We start from the raw sequence: 16,487 nt of genomic DNA on the forward strand, positions 1-16,487 counted from the left end.
CAGGATAACCAGGGAGTCCAGTTAATGGTGTCACTCGAACCAGGCCAATGACTCATCGCAATGAACATTTGCAAGTAAAGATGTGTGGGCAGAGGGGTCTACTGTGTGACAGACTGTGACACACTACACTTTCCATGAGGAGAGGTTTTCTATGTTTTGTTTTGTTCTACTTTTGTTTGTGTGTGTGTTATTTTGGGAGGGGTTTGGGTGGATATGAGGGGACGGGGAGATGAGTGAGATGGGGTGCATGATGTGAAACTCGTTTAAAAAAAAAAGTTTAAAAAAAGCAATCCCAGGGAAACAACTCTTGGTAGGAAGACTGTAGTGCTGTTTTTTTGTTTTTTGTTTTTGTTGTTGTTTTTTTTTTTTCAAGGTTCACATAGACATTTTAGCACTCAGGATTTTATATAGATTTCCTTTGACATACAAAGGGTTATATCCCAATGAATTCATCAGCAGGTGGAAATGCTGTAAGTCATAAAAATTGCATATGTGCACGCTTAGTCTACCTAAGAAGCGTAGCTCACTGTAGAGCAGGTGATCAGGTGGCTAGCTGTGGCTGCCGAGTATCACTAGACGATGCTGGATTCCATCTCATGAGCCCAGGCACAGATGAAAATTCAAAGTTTGGCTTTTATTATATGTTTACAGCTTAGAGGCCATTATGAAGTTCCACAGTCAAAGTGGCTTAGTCAAGACCCATCTGTATTTCTAAGTCATCTGCACATGTGCCCGTGTGTGTGTTCGTCTGCTGTTTCTTTCTGTTTTCCACCTTCACGCCCACGCTGCCCAATTTAAGTTGAATGCTCAATGCAGGATGCTTTCTCAATGAAGCGCTTGTACCTAGGTGACGAAACACAGGCCTCGGCCTTCTCATTACCGTGGCTGTTCTGTTAAAACTAACTTTGCTGGTGAATCATAACAGACCCTGCCTCATCCATTCCACGTGTCAATTGGCTGAGATCTGGCAAAGAGAAACACAATCTCCAAGACTCTGCTGGTTATCACCTTCTGAGGAATGCTTGGGTAATCCCTGAGGGCTGAAGGGTAATTTTCCCAGGCTCTTTCGGTCTGGTGTGGCTATACTAAAGAGATTTTTTTTTCCAAAGGAATGTCCTTGATTATGTCCTGGGATTCCTGTATTTCAGTGCTTTCAACTTTTTGAGGTTTTGGACCCCTTCGAAAAATCCACTGAACACTCGAAGCCTTTTTGCAAGAAATCTATACATATGCAATACTAAAATGTGCAGTTTCAGAGGCCAGCGATGCCTGTGCGAGCACCTTATTAATCTGTTGGAAGGAGAAGCTCCCTGGCCTTTGCACAGTAGTCGGCAGTCCTCTCCCGTGGCCCCTGGGACAGAGCATGTGCAGGCTTGACTGTGAAGGTGCCTCAGCTGTGTGTGCAGCCCCCTAACCAAGCAGAGACTCTTCACTTCCTCTCTGGCGGTTGGAGGAGGAGCCCCAGCCAAAGTGTCTGCACTCAGCAGGTTCTTCCTGATTAGTGGTAGCCAAACTGGGAAACTCACCCTCCTGCAGTGTGAGGGTCCTTCTGTGAGGGAGGACGATAACAGTATATTCTGTACTGTGGTACGTGTGTTCGTGCATTCGTGTGTGTGTGCGTGTGTGTGTGTGTGTGTGTGTGCGTGCGCGTGCTCAAGCGTACAAACACATGCATTCAAACTCATGCTTGCACATGTGTGTGCAGAGCAGCCGCAGACATTCTTCTCTGTATGTCCAGATGGGCTGGGCTTCCATGTATGGAAATGCAATAGCCCCTGACATGGTTATTTCTAGGGTTCAACTACTTTCCAGCCCCTGTACTAAATTACTGTGGTTGAGGGCATAAGCGCACATGTATGTGCAGGCATGTGTACCTTTCCAAAGGTGCAGAGGCCACAGGAGGAAGTCGCGTGTCCTCTATCACTCTCTGCCTGTGTCTCCTCACAGGGTTATTGTACTGGAGCTGGGGCTAGGCTGGACCAGCAAACTCAGCTGCCCTGTAGTATAACCCTGAGAAGGGGCAGTGCCTTCAGGAAGGACCAGGAGGGGGAACCACCAGGAGGTCCTGCTTTTAAGGCCAGTCTGTAAGAAGGGAACAAGCCAAGTGACCTCTGATGAGATTTACCAACAATCCAAGTTTAAGGCGATGACAAAGATCTGGACCATGGGAAAGGAAACAAATTTCAGAGCCTCTGAGCTGCAGGAAATGGCAGACAGATTGGAATTGGAGAAGGAGCTGAGCTGGCCTGGGAGCTTTAGACCTCCAAGGGGAGGGAAACTTGAGAAGGCCCAAGCTAGGCTGGCCAGACCTGTGTGGGGTAGGCTGAGTCTGGGGCAGAATAGGGCAGCAGAGGACGAAGAAGCTTGGCCTGGGAATGTCATGTGGTGGTGACCATCAGCACAGAGGCAACATGAAAATGTGTGAAATTGCTTAAAAGCCAAAGCACATTTGTTTATTCTCTCTTTGACATTTTAAAGACAGACCCTGACAAGCATGCTATTTCTGTGGTCTGGGATCATCCTAACACCCAAAGTAGCCACTGGCAATGAGCTGCGTCTGTAGGCAGAAAGCAAGGAAATGACCTCACTCCAAGGCGGGTCCAGAGACTCCATACCATGGGTTTCCGGGAAATACCACCACCACTGAAAATTCCTAGACACTGGCTGGCCGCCCTGACTGCTGACAGTTGCCATTGATCAGCTGTTTCCTCTGGCTGCACTTGGTGCCCACCGCACTTCACTGTATAGCTCTCATGAACCTTCTAAGTGGACACACATGCACACAGGCACACACACACACACACACACACACACACACACACACATGACTTAATGAAACGGCGTGTCTTCATTTTCACTTCTTGTCCAGCACAGGCTGAAATTGTCCTAGGGCCTCCCTGGGGCTTCTCATGCTCTGTTGATATGAAACCAAAACAAGAGCCACATTGTTAGACCTTGTCATTGCATCTCCATACCTTACAAGAGTAAGTTTCTGCCTCCTGAGCCTAATGCATCCTGCATGTTTTTCATCCTTTGCTGAACTGTGACCCTGTGGCCAGTTCTAAATGTGGCTTGCTTTAATCGGACAGCTATGGAATTGACTTTTTCCCGGGTGTAACATTGACTTTAGCTCATGGATATTGGACCAGTATACAGATGCAGCTGGTTCCCTATGATGTGATGCTTCCTTGGTGGAGGGGCAGGACCCTGGTAGGTGTGATTTATAGAGGTGGTGTCTGGAGCTGCTCTGGGTCTGAAATGAGCCTTTCTTCGTAGCTCAGGATCAGGGCCCTCAGAGGTACTTCAAAAGTCCAGCCTGCAAGTGCTCAACACTTGCTCCAAACTTCCCCAAAACTGCACATTTTAACCCCCAAGAGAACAGCCAACGAGCTGAGCAAGAAACATGTTTTCTTAATTATTCTGAGAAAGTGTCTCTCTCTTTACTAACTTGGCAAACATGTCTGTGCAGGACTTGTGTTTTATTCATCCATTAGAAACACAGAGGTTAGTTTGTAGGGAATAAAGCTGTTGGTCAAGGTAAATTTCAGGGGTATGGTGCCACAATGGTTCTTGGATGACAAAGGCAAATTATAGAAAAAGCTTATATGATCGGAGATTGATACATAATACAGGAGAAACTGGTGACACCATTAAGGGTGGACATTGACCATTAATATGTAACTTGATCTTGAGGACATGTGACACTTAAGTGAACTTAAGATCTATTCTTATTCTCTAAATACTCCTCTTCACTACTTCTACGTGATAAACAAGAGCCCCTGACTCCTGTTTTATTTACTTGTAACTCTGTTCTATTTTGTAAACATCGGTTGACATCTAATTTATAAAACCGTATGGAATTTCTATGCTTGCCCAGCTCTGAATGATGACAGAGACATACTTATTTATAATGGCTTTAGGCTTTAGCTTCCTGTTGTTTCCAACCAACTCTTAAACCCTATGTTTAATCTGTGTTCTGCCACATGGTTCTTTACCTCTTCTTCATGTGTCCTCCATGTCTCATAGGCCAATCATTTTGTGCCTCTTTCTTTCTTTCTTTTTTCCTCCTTTCTTTCTTTCTTTTTTTTTTTTTTTTTTTTTTTGTTATTGTTGCCTTTGCTATAAAGGCCATACAGCTCTTTATTTAGCCAATCAGAAGTCAAGAGAAGTGTATGTTTACAGAATTTGATGCAGCCAAAGAATAACAATACCAAAGTCCAATCTGTACTCAGCTCTCTGCTGGTACAGAACTCAGCATTGGAATATACGAAGACAACCTTGACAGGGTGCACAGCAATATCACACCATTTACATATAAGCATCTGTAACAATACCTACCGCTACTCAATAAATACCCAAAAATGGAATACACCTTTGTGAGAAAGAACTAAACGTAAGAACAAGAGAGTTCTAGCCCCTGGGTACCCCCTAGTGTGGTATCTTTTGGTTTCCATCCTCCGTGGAATGGCCACAATGACACTTTCTGACCACACGCTATGGAAAGCATCCTTGTGACCATCTCCGGGTCGGGCAGCAGCATCCACCACCCCTGCAGATGCTCCTTCACGGGCCCTGTCATTTTGCCAAACCCTTTTCACTACATGGCCATTTCCTGGGCCTCCGTAGGGTACATTCCCTTGTGTCCCCTGGCACTACGTGTGTGAGTTTCAGGTGGTTTAGGATGAAAGCCAGAAGCTGCCTTGCTTGCTGGGTCAAACCATGTCAACTAGAATGCCTTGTGGCCCACCTTCCTTGAGATGCACCTGGTAGAGGCAGCACTAGTGCCTGCTTTTTGCAGGACACCCTGTTGCCAAATGGCTGAGCAAGGCCACTTGTTAGCCCCTGATTAAGCTAATTGAGGTGGCGTGAGATTTTTATATGCAGGTACATTAGTACTTTTATTCAACCATAGCTGTTCTCGAGGCATTTTCTCTCCCCGCACCAAAGTTCTTGCTCCACTTAGCATCTGTGTCTGGCTTGAGGCTCATCACAGACAGGAAGTCAGGAAACACTTGAAGTGTTTGTCAGAATAAGGGATTTTCAAGGCTCCTCGAATGTCCTGAAATGAACCTACTGGGGCCTGTTCTTGTCGTATTGCCTGTTGTAGCAGCCCCTGAGTCCTTGAGGGGTCCTCCAAGGTCAGTCACATTGGTCATTGGAAGATCATGATGCTGGCTTCTGGGAGGTCGCTTCCCAGCCAGTGGGCCTTGTATACAAAAATATCATCTTGTTTTGAGGGTGGGGAATCTTCGTAGAATCTCCACGCACTTGGCTTATGCTGGTTATGGTCTGCTGAGTATCAAGTTATTTTATTTCTCTTCTCCCACCCCTCTCCTGGCCTGTTTTGATTTTTAGAGAGAATAGCAAACTGTTAAGATAGACTTTTTTACCTCCAACTTATAAATTGCACTGGAATTTACTCCGTACAACGACAATTTACATTTAGCCCATCTTCAGCATCAGCACTCTGGGCTAATAGGAGCTACTGCTCTAACCCAGAGACCTTCAGATCCTGGTTCAAAACTTGCTACGCCTTTTCCAAAGCTCGGGAACTTGGCCATTCTTGGGAAAGTGAGTTGAGAGCAAGTGTCCCCGGCTGCCATATTATTATCACGTTGAACGCAGAGAGCAAGACCCAGCATGCAGGATCTCTCCTGACTCTGACCTATCTCCAAGAGCACCCTGCAACAGAGCAGTGGCTTGTGGGGTGTTGTAGCACACCAGCTAGCTCAGTTCACCTATGGGGTTGTTGCTGGGGTTACACAGGTGGGCAGCAAACCATCAAGCAGAGCAGGGCCTGGAACCTTCCATGGAAAATGTGTGGGCATGCTCACACTTGGCTTGGCAGATGAAATGAAGGTGACCCCATACCACTCCCCAGATCTTCCACTCCCGGCCATTTTCCTGTTGTGGAAAATAGAACTTCCCATACGCCTGCTGACTTCTGCTTTTACCATTACACCTGAGAAGGCACTGCCTACCCCCAGGCCAGGAATATATCCTCAGTTGATTTCTGATGATTCTCTGATTCTAAGTGCTCCTGTTTTTGTGCTTCATTCATTGCAATTAAGTTTTGTGTGTGGTGTGAGGCAGGGCGTCACCTTTCTGCTGCATGTAACTATCCAGCCATCCAGCACCATTTGCTGAAAAGATACTTCTTCACTGCTATAATGGTTGTGGTACGCTTGTCAAAATAGCAACAAGCCCTAAATAGCTTGATTTCTCTTTTGAACTTGGAGTCCTGTTCCCATGATCTGTATATCTATCTTCTGTCAGTACCATACTGTTCCAATAATACTAAATTATTACTAAGGCTCAAAATCAGAACTACTGAACCTTCAACGGTATACTTTTTTAAAGCTTTAGCCTGTCCACTCACGCCTTCATATAACCTTGTGTGTGGGCTACTAAATCTCTCAGTTCCCCTGCGCTCTTCTCAGTCAGTGGGGATAGAACATGACAGTTTTTGTTGGCAGTGGTATTGTCTACAGGGCTGTTTAGGAAAGGGACCAGTGATGGTCTTGGAGGCCATTGCTCCAATGTTCTGCATGGTTTATAACTAAAAACCTAGGCTGACTCTCCTTTTTTCTACACGGCTGACCCTAAGGGAGCCAGAAAGTGAGACTAGGGAAAACAGAGCATATTCTCGTGAGGAAACGGCTAAGACAAGGCAAAGTCTTTGTGAGCCCACCGTGCCCCAGGAGATAGGTGCCCCAAGGTGGGATAGGAAGTCATGGGCACAGCGGGTGTGGAGCACAGAGCTGCAGAGTCCCAGGCAGAGGGGTCTTTCCATGGCCACGTCTCTTGCAGCCACTTAGAGCCTCACCATAAGTGATGCTTCCTGAGTTTTTGTTTTTTGTTTGTTTGTTTTAAGATCCTGTGCTCCTATGGGGCTCTGGCGTTCCTTGGGAGACAAGTGATATGTGAGGGGATATCCTGAATAGAGAGTGAACCTAGTAAATCGCTGATTGCAGAAGTCAAACTGAGAGGAGAAGGCCCAAGTGAGTCAAGTCATTTGGAGAGAGAAACAGACACAGTGCGGAGATGACAATGGCATTTCTTCATTGCAATGGATAAGCAATAGGTTTTGCCGAGCGGTTTTGTTTGTGGGGTTTGGCTTTTGTTTGCAGGGGTTTGGTTCTTGTCTTAGGAGAGTCTGATTTGTTTTTGCCACTTGCTACGGTGCATCTCCAGCTCCAGTCCTCCAAACAATCTGGCAGCCGCTCTCGGACATGTGCAGAGTGGTGAGAAATGTGAGTCACCAGCCAGGCTCGTTCCCGGCTGAGGTTGAACAAGGCCATGCTCTGCCCTCCTGTGTCAATGCTCAGGCCATAACAAGTGCCCTTTTCAGTGCCCCTAACTGCCACATGTTTTGCATTTTTGTGTCCCGCCCCCTTTGTGAGTTCACTGTTCCAAATGGCTTCCAAGTCTAATGCTCCAGCGCAGAGAGTGTTCCGAAGAGCAGGATGCCAGAATGTGCCTTGTGGAAAAAAATACAAGAGTGGGGAAGAACAGCTCTGCATTCCTGTTCAAGCAAGAATTACATTCTTGTTCAAGCATGGGTGTGGGTTTAATGGGAATGAATCACCAATATATAATAAACAAAGTCTCCCTACACTGAAACGAACCTATAGATTGATATGACCAAAGACGCATAAACCTAGCACTGTATTTTACCCAAGTGCACTGGAAGTATCAGTGTAAGTCAGTGATTATAGCAACTTTTAGAATCTATGTACGTGGCCCTAGAGACACATGTGCACACATATGCATAGTAGGCCCTTCTATCATTATGAATGTGAATCAACAGGAACTCTTTTTCATATGTCACCTATTAGACTTAAAGACACGTGCTCTTAAATGCTATTCCCAAGTTCAATTGCACCTTCTTGAACTATCTGAAGCTCTCCCAGCCTGCACACAGCTGTCAGTAAGCATGGCCATAAGATCCTCAGCAGTGACGGGGGCATCAAATGAACAGGTACTAGTTACTGCCTTGTCGGGGACAGTCTGAGGGCCAGGTCATAATAAGTGTGTTGCTGTTGGCACAATGTGCGTCTGCCTGATGGGGCAACAAGGCCCACCGCTGTGGACAGTTTACACACCGTGATTTACTGGAGAAACTGGGTTTATACAGTTGTGTGGTGTTTACTCCGTGAATCCAGGGCAGATCGAATAGAGAGTCCCGAGTTTGAGAATTATAAGCTGACATGCAGCTTTCTGCTGAAAAAAAGAAAATAGTTAGGCCTCTTCGCCTAATTTCCCCTCTAACATGGTAATCCTCCAGAGAGAGAGAAGAGGAAGGGCCCAAGCACGGTCAGCTGGCTAGGGAGGTGGATAGCAGGCCCCGGGCGGCTGCTGTTCTCTCCTCTGGAAGAATGAGTTACACATCTTCTGGCATGGGAAGAATTCGCTACTGCCCTCTATTTCTATACTCGGCATCTGAGGCTTTTAAATGTGTTTTACTCCTGTTTCCCCCCGGGGACTTAACAGAGGCGGGATAAATCCCCCCTCAAATACACATGAAATTACATGTTCAGTTGCGTCGACTGGGAACTTCCTGCATGGTTTTCTCCCTGAGGAGCTGACCCCGAGACAGAAATCCAGTGGTCTCTTGGGTTAGCTTTTGTCTCCCGCCTCTGCCATGTCCACTAGAATAAACGATGTTAATAGCATGAAGTTTAAGTCCAACAGAATAACCTCATTTCATCTCTTTATTTACATTTTATTTCTTTATTACAAAGCAGGGTGGGGCACGCACATACAGTGGTGCAGGAGATGAGGTCAGAGGACAAAATATGGGCGTTGGTCCCCTCCCCTCAACTATGTGCATTCCCAGGATCAAACTCAAGTCTTTAGCCTTAGAGGCAATCCATCGCCGTAGCCCCGTTGTGAAAAGGGAAAGGATTGAAAGATCTGGAATCCCTTTACCCTATCCCAGAGGTAACTACTATTGATTGTAGTATGCGTCTCTCGGTTTGTCTTACCTTTAGGCTTGAGAACATCCAGGTTTAAACAGAAGAAACCTATCTCTTTACGTAAGCACACACTGTGATTTCCGAGAATACTCTCAGCCCAAACTTAGTCATATTGCTGTCCATTAACCAGTGGAGGCAAGGGGGGCCTGAGAGCACCCTTCATTTCCATCCAGCTCCAGCACCGATGGTCAATCTTGATCATTAACTTTATTACCTAGAGCAAGACAGGGCGGTTAGTCACTCCCTCGTGAGGGAGCCTGGGAGGGTGTGTCCAGGGAGGGCTGGACCACTGTGCTCTGACCTAACCAGTGCTTACTCATTACCTGATCTAAACCTGCTGAGGGGTGGTGAACTGTGGGAGACAAGCGCTGGGTAGAGGCGGTGGGCCACTGGGAGAGTGCCTTCAAACGGAGACCTCTTGCCTGGACCCCTTCCTGTCTTTGTTCTGCTTCCTGGCTTTCTGTGGTAAGCAGCTTCTGCTCCACCGTGTCTGTCTGCCACTGATCGGCAGCCCCACCACCACCACAATCTCATCTATGAGGAACCGGGCAGCCAGGGACCGAAGCCTCTCAGACTGTGACCCCAAACCGGTCCATCCAAAACTTTCTTCTTTAGCTGTCTATCTCGGGCATTTGTCACAGGGAGGAGAGACTGATTAACACAGGTGCCGTTGCCTTTCTGCTGTCCTTTCGTTCCAAGGATGAGGGACGGATGTTTTGAAAAATGAGTCCTGCTACGGTTTCTTTTGTGGAGAATTTTAAATCATGGACGCCTGAAGCCACTGGAGGCGCCACTGTGGGATGCAAGAAAACCGTAGAAGGATCCCAGAGCGGGAAGTTAGCCCGGCACATGTTGCAGAATCTTTTTGTGCAGCGAGAGCTAGTTCTCGCGTGCTTTCTGACAAGCAGCAATGTGGGCTTTGGTTGCCTTCTCTGGTGCTTTCTGAAGCCGGAGGAGATCCAAGTTTGTATTCGTTTCCCACTGCTGGGAAGAAGCCCCAGCAGAATGCTGTTCAGTGGAGCAGGCTGATTTTGGCCATAGCTGTGGCGGTTCCAGCAATGCCCATTAGGCCCACTGCTCCCAGGGATCCTGCGCTAGCATTGGGTACAGTGGCTGCAGTTACCCAATGGAGAAAATGGCCTACGACACGGCCTGGGTGCGAAAAGGGAGAAAAGGACTGAGCCCTACTATCCCCCACCAGAGCATGCCTCCCACCAAGCCCACCACCTAGGCACCTCATCCCCTCCCCATAAGGCCGCCCCGGTGACCTCATCTCCTGGGCACTTAGCAAACACTTGATACAGCCTACATCAGGGCAGCCCTGGTCTCCGGGGCTCCCGCCCTAAATGGTTGTTTCTTTCCATGAAGCGCCGAATACTGGTGCCCTGTTTTGCACAGAAGCATTGGGGTTTAGCCACCACTTGTTTCCTCAGCAGACCTTACCTTGATGGTAACCTGGGATTTTCTCTGGTCTTTGTTTACATATCCTATGGCCTCGCTCATAACCTCACACAGCTCTCGTGTTTTGTGATCAAGGGGCTATTTTCTTTTATGTGTTTACTCTTGCTGGATTTTTATCACCAAGCTGGTAATGATTGCAATCAATCATTAAAAGCAATGACCCTTAATCCACCCTTGTACAAGAGAATTCTTATGAACAAACTGATCCTTTGTTTTCTAGTTGTTTTTCTTTTTTCTTTTTCTAATCTGAGTACCTGCACCTTAGAAAAATGAAAATGCAATCACTGTAAGCCTCTTTGCTGGCTTTTGCTCGTAGCACTGCATGCTGCACAATGAGAGCAGGAAATCCAGTCTGCCCGCTCCCAGGGCAGGGAGCTGCTGGGACCCAGGAAAGTGTTCGTGTGGCATTTAAGGTCTGCTGGTTCAGCAGCAGGGCCCACAGCAGGCATGCCCAGGACAGCAAGCTCAGCACATCTGGCCATATTATGCCTCTCTTCTCTCTCACCACATGACTCTCCTAGAATATATGCTTCTGATTGCCTATAATTGATTCGTTGACCCAGAATGGCTCTGACCTGTGTTGACAGCCACTGCAGTGTGTGTCTTTCTCTCTCTCTCTCTCTCTCTCTCTGTGTATGTGTGTGTGTGTGTGTGTGTGTGTGTGTGTGTGTGTGTCCTATATACATATCATCAGGACTGCCTAACAGCATCCCATCTAATTACTGGTGGGTTGTCAGCAGCAACCCACAAAGCATTTTAGAATAGAACCAGACTAATGACCTTGAAGGCAACAGGCAGCCAAATTGCATCCTTTCTGGGTGTGCTTGCTTTCAGCCCACTGTCTGCCATGCTGGACTGTTACCTCCACATGCATGAAATAAGTATTTAATGAATAAGTATTTAACTTATTTCTTTGCTGCTGCTGCTTTCAAATTCTGCCACCTTGGCTAAGCACATTGCACATTTCCAGAGACAAATAGGCCTGTGGTACAGTACAGCTGCTCATCATGTGAAATGGGGGCTGTGTTGCCCCTGGTAACACCAGAACGGCATCACTCTGCAAAGCCTGCATGTGGAGCCCCTCTGTGCCTCATGGAGAAGACCCAGAAGGATGGAACGGCCTGTGTATGCCCAGACTTTGTGCCAGCTTGATAATATTTTTCTCTGTGGTGCTGAGGACCAAACCCAAACCCTCACATTGCTCAGTCAGCCCTTTACCTCCAAGTTGTGCTGAAAACCCTAGTTTTCTTTTTCATGGAGCCCTCAGGCTTCGTTTCCCTCGCCTTGCTCTGAAGGGGGAGGATAAGTACGAGCATGGATATCAAATGTGTGAGAAGCCCAGTGACACCCAGAGTTGGCTTCATGCTAAGGAGATGAAGTTATGTTTAAGTAGGGAGGGAGAGGCCATTTTTAATGAGATAGTTCCTCCCAGACAGCCCTCTTTCATTCTCCGCCAACTACATCCCTCCTGAGCCATTTCAGGAGAATTAGTGAGGTAGTCCGAGCTCGAGCAGGAGGGAGCTTAGCAGGCAGACAGTCCCCATGGTGGTAATGAGCAGGCATTTCTTCCTTGAATGACCATAACTTGGTGCTGAGCCAGAACGTAAAGAGCTTCTCTGCTCATCCTTCATGGCTTCTGGCTACTGCCACACAACTCTAGTGTGACCTCACAAGAAGGACAGTTAGCCCCCTCCTCTAGTCTGTCCTGGCCTCTGTGAAGGGCAGCCTGCACAGGGGTGGATAGCCAATGGGCAAGAGCCCAGAGATCTTGCTGCCCTAAGCCCCAAGGTACCTGGATGGCACAGGACAGACCTCCTGGGAACAGAGAGAGCAGAAGTATTGAGAGCTGCTGCAGAGGGCAGGCAACATGGAGCCAGCCTGCTGAAGAGTGGCTTCCTCCCCCTGCTCTGCGGCTGAGAACAATAGCCTTGCTCTCAGCCATCTGTGTTGTTCACATGGGGCCCCTGCCAGTGAGCTCTCCTCTCAGGGAAACCCCTGGCCCTTCTCCAGCAATTGGCTCACCGATGCCCACCTGAATCCCCTGCCTTCTGCATGCTGCCTCTTGTGATTACCCAGCTCTGTGCAGCCCTTGTCTCTGAGGGTCAGGACTAGGGGGAGGCAAAACAACAAAACTTAAGGGCGCCCTTCTTAAGGACGCTCTCCATAAATTTTGCACACTGCTCATCTTGCTTTGCTGCTCTCACTCTGAGGCCCAAATGCCAGGCCAGGTGATCTTGCAAAAGTCTCCCTCCCTTTCCAAACTTGGTTTGGCTTGCCTCTATCCTCAGTGATGAAAATGGAATTAAATGCATTGGATAAGCCACTCAGCACACTACCTGACCCATGGCAAGGGCTTTCAAGTGCTTGCTTGTGGTCACTGTTGCTATCACTGAATGAATACAAAAGCATCCTACAGGAGCCAGCCTCAGGGGAGCCCCAGGCTTGCAGGACCAGCCTGGTAGGCAGCAGTGTCCCCATCTGCCCCTTTCCAGATTGTGCGTGATTCTGACTGTGTGGACTTTCCTGGAGGTCAGGGCCTCCCCGATCTGAAGAGGATGTATTTTGTGTCTCTGCTGCAGGAATTGCTTACTTAGGAGGCGTGTGCAGTGCTAAGAGGAAGTGTGTGCTCGCCGAAGACAATGGTCTCAATTTGGCCTTTACCATCGCACATGAGCTGGGCCACAAGTAAGTATCAGACTCTGATGTCCTGCCTCCTTCCCTCTTCTCCAGACGTACTTCCCACTTGAATTCCAGGAGCCCTGGGACACAGAAGCGCTGTGCCCTTGCTGTTTCTGTAATAAAGAGGTCTGCCTCACAGACTCTTGAGTGTGGAAATGTTAATGTGAACTTTCTGTATCCTCAACACCAGTAGTGAGGTCTTCCTGGGTGTCTTAGTTAGCTGTACGACTTTTCCTAGCTCCGCAGAGTCCTTTAATGCACTCTATCAAAATGGCTGCATTTATCTTTAGAGTATTCGTTTTCTATTTTCCTTTCAGTTACATTCACTTTCTGAATGTAGGATGCAGTGTCTCAGTTTGAACGAATCGGCAGCAACTTCCTTCGCACTTGGAAAGTCTCTCCTTTAATATGAAATAACCCTAATGCCATAGAACCCAAAGGTGCCTTCAAGAGAATCTTGGACAGCCTCCTCTATTTTCAGAGGAGGAAACTGGGTGTTAGGAGGGTTGTAATCACCTTCAGGAAGTCTCGGGGGCAGATAGCCAGCCTATTCTACAAATGTGGCCTCAAAGTTCACCCTTTCTGCTAGAAAGGATGTCTGTTTTATGTCTCTCTGAAGGGAAAAACTGTGATATGACTGTGTAAGAACTTTTAAAAAAATTAAATTGAGGAAACCTGAGCATGCAGAACAGTGGGAAAATTTATATTGGATTGTATAGAACATAAATGGAAATCTAGTTCTGGGGAAATGGTCGTAAAGGCTTTCTAATGACCTCCACAGGAAGGGGCCTGGGGCCTTAACTGTTATGGCCGGTAGTTGCAAGAATAAAGCCAGTGTATACAAAGGATGGAAAAGCAATTGTTTTGCTAAAGCAATAGCGATATCTCAGGCCTCTCCTTCTCTTTTGTTCTGTATATCTGGTGCCATTCGTAGGAGGTTTGGCAGTTGACACTTGTGGACTCGGAAACCATGATACGGGCACAGAGAGGGAGAACATACCGCGTGGATGTTGTGTGTGTAGCACAAGGAACATAGTATTTATTGACCTGGCTCTAACAAAGTCAGCCAAGCTTGGCTCTGATGTACACCCTTGCTTCATGCCAATGCTGCTTCCTGACTGCTAGTGACAGCACTTGGCCCGCACTATTTTTTTTTTCTCATTGCATTTATATCACTCCTTTCCAGTGGCAGAGGTGAGCATAGATCATGGCCTTGGCAGGCATTTTCTGACTATTAAAGAACCAGCCTATCTTGGTACCTGGGCGTGAGTCAGTTGTGTAACAGCTATAGGAATGCAGAATTTGCAGGGACAGCGGGGAGCATCTGGGTTGTTTTAAATCTGTGGATCATCAAGTCACATAAGGTTATCTGAAGGGGCTCGGAAAATGGCTCAGTGGGAGAAAGCACTTGTCACTCAAGCGTGCTGCCTGAGGTCTGACATTCAGAACGCAAGCAATGCCAGATGAGGTGGGGTGTGTCTGTAATCCCAGCCCTCCTGTGGTGACATGGGCAGGTGGAAACAGCAGAATCCTTAGACTCTCACAGGCCAGCTAGCCTAGCGTACACAGCAGTGAGCAGGAGACCACAACCAGCACCTGGGCTGTCTGAGTGCACACGCACACACATGCCTGGGCACACACAAGGGCGGTTGTTCTTCAAGATGATTTGAGGGTCCGGAGAGTACCCTTTAGCTATAGACTGTGTCCAGTTTCTTGGAGAATTCTTTATAGCCTGCTGCTAAACTTTAATTACCCACAAAAACAAACACTATGGTGAATCAAAGTTAACAAACTATTGGGCAGTGGTTCAGAACATATACTGTTCTTTGCAGAGGATCTGGGCTCCTTCTGGGTGCTCATAACTGCCTGTCACTGCAGTTCTAAGGGATCTGAGTTCCTCTGACTTCCATAGACACCTACATGCGTCTGTGATGGACAGAAACTCGCCCAAGTACACATATATACACATACATTTAGAAGCGATAAAAAGATGATTTGAGCTCCTGGCCTATGAATTGCAGTGTCCTGTGGCAGCAGCCACCCCTCCTGTGGTCTGTGCCGAGGTGCTGTTTACACACACACTGGGCCACGCATGCTGTATGAAGGTATTTCTTCCTTAAGTATGAATGCACAGAGGCCTTTTCTTCCTGATAACCTATTGGGTCGAACACTGGCTGCTTTACCACAGGGGATTTGCCGAGATGAATGGCTTGGGGCGTACCTCAGAACCCTTTAGCTATAGACTGTGTACAGTTTCTTTGGGAGAATTCTTTATAGCCTGCTACTGAACTCTAATTAGCTACAAAAACAAACACTATTGTGAATCAAAGCCAATAAACCCCGCCAGCATTTGGCCTCCTCCTAGCCTGGTGGTTACAGTTTTCCCAAGGAAGTCTATCCTCTGAGTAGTGTCTTTGTTGGGAGGTGGCTTTCTCCCCACCTCCACCCCCCACCTGCCAAGCCACATAATCCCCCCCTGAAGTCCCGCTGGTCACCCAAGTTCAGGACAAGTGTGTGTGGAGGGGTGAGGGGCCCTATGGGCTGCTTAGAAAATGGAAGGCCTACACTCTCAGCAAAGCCAAAGGTCAAACCGTTCCTGAGATGTAAAACCCCAAAATGGATTGTGTTCTGGGATAGAGTGGACAGTTCAACTCTGTGTCCACTTACAGATGTTGAAAAGGGTCCCTGGGTCACTGATACGCTTGTCCCTATGCACTGATAAGGTTCCCGTGGAAGGTTTGAGTCTCTGCCTGGGTCTCAGTGGCTCTTCAACCCCTTACTGGCATGTTTTCCACCAGAACCCCTCTAAGCAGCTGCCCTCCAACCCCACCTGCACCTCCCACCTCCCACGATAGCCAACCACATGCTCTGTTTGTCAACCAGTAAACCAACTGACCAAAATCATGATTTCTCTTCTGATTTGATTTTAAGAAAACAAAAGGCTCAATGGGGCAAGGGGGGCGGGTTCCTTTCAGCATCTGGGCATTGTGCTTCCCTCCCTATTCTTTCTCATAGTTTTATCTTTTAAAATAATATTTCATTATGTGTGTGTGTATATACATATTCATATATATATATGTATGTATATATATATATATGAATGTTTCGCCTCTGTGTGTATGTGCATGTGTATGTGTGTCTGCATGTGATGTATATGTGGGGTGTGTAGCCACATGCTTGACTGGTATCCAAGGAGGTCAGAAAAGGTTATCAAGTCTTATGGAACTGGAGTTGCAGATGGTTGTGAGCTGCCATATGGGTGCCGGGACTTGAACTTGGGTCTTCCAGAAGAGCAGTGGGTACTCTTAACCACTGAGCCATCTCCCTAGCCCGGCACAGTTTTATCTTAACTAGTCAAAAGTTGATTTA

The 16,487-nt window shown here is 47.4% G+C and overlaps 1 protein-coding gene across 2 annotated transcripts in view; it reads left to right on the forward strand.

Annotated features, from left to right (window-relative positions):
* Positions 1–16,487, forward strand: part of Adamts17 (ADAM metallopeptidase with thrombospondin type 1 motif 17) — a 299,178-nt gene that overhangs the window by 121,870 nt on the left and 160,821 nt on the right. For both annotated transcript variants that reach the window (XM_060367298.1, XM_060367300.1), the window contains exon 8: positions 13,019–13,124. In XM_060367298.1, the coding sequence (XP_060223281.1) occupies positions 13,019–13,124 (106 nt within the window). The remainder of the gene's footprint in view (positions 1–13,018; positions 13,125–16,487) is intronic.

The sequence above is a fragment of the Meriones unguiculatus genome, chromosome 14 (assembly GCF_030254825.1).
Source record: "Meriones unguiculatus strain TT.TT164.6M chromosome 14, Bangor_MerUng_6.1, whole genome shotgun sequence".
Lineage (NCBI taxonomy): Eukaryota > Metazoa > Chordata > Mammalia > Rodentia > Muridae > Meriones > Meriones unguiculatus.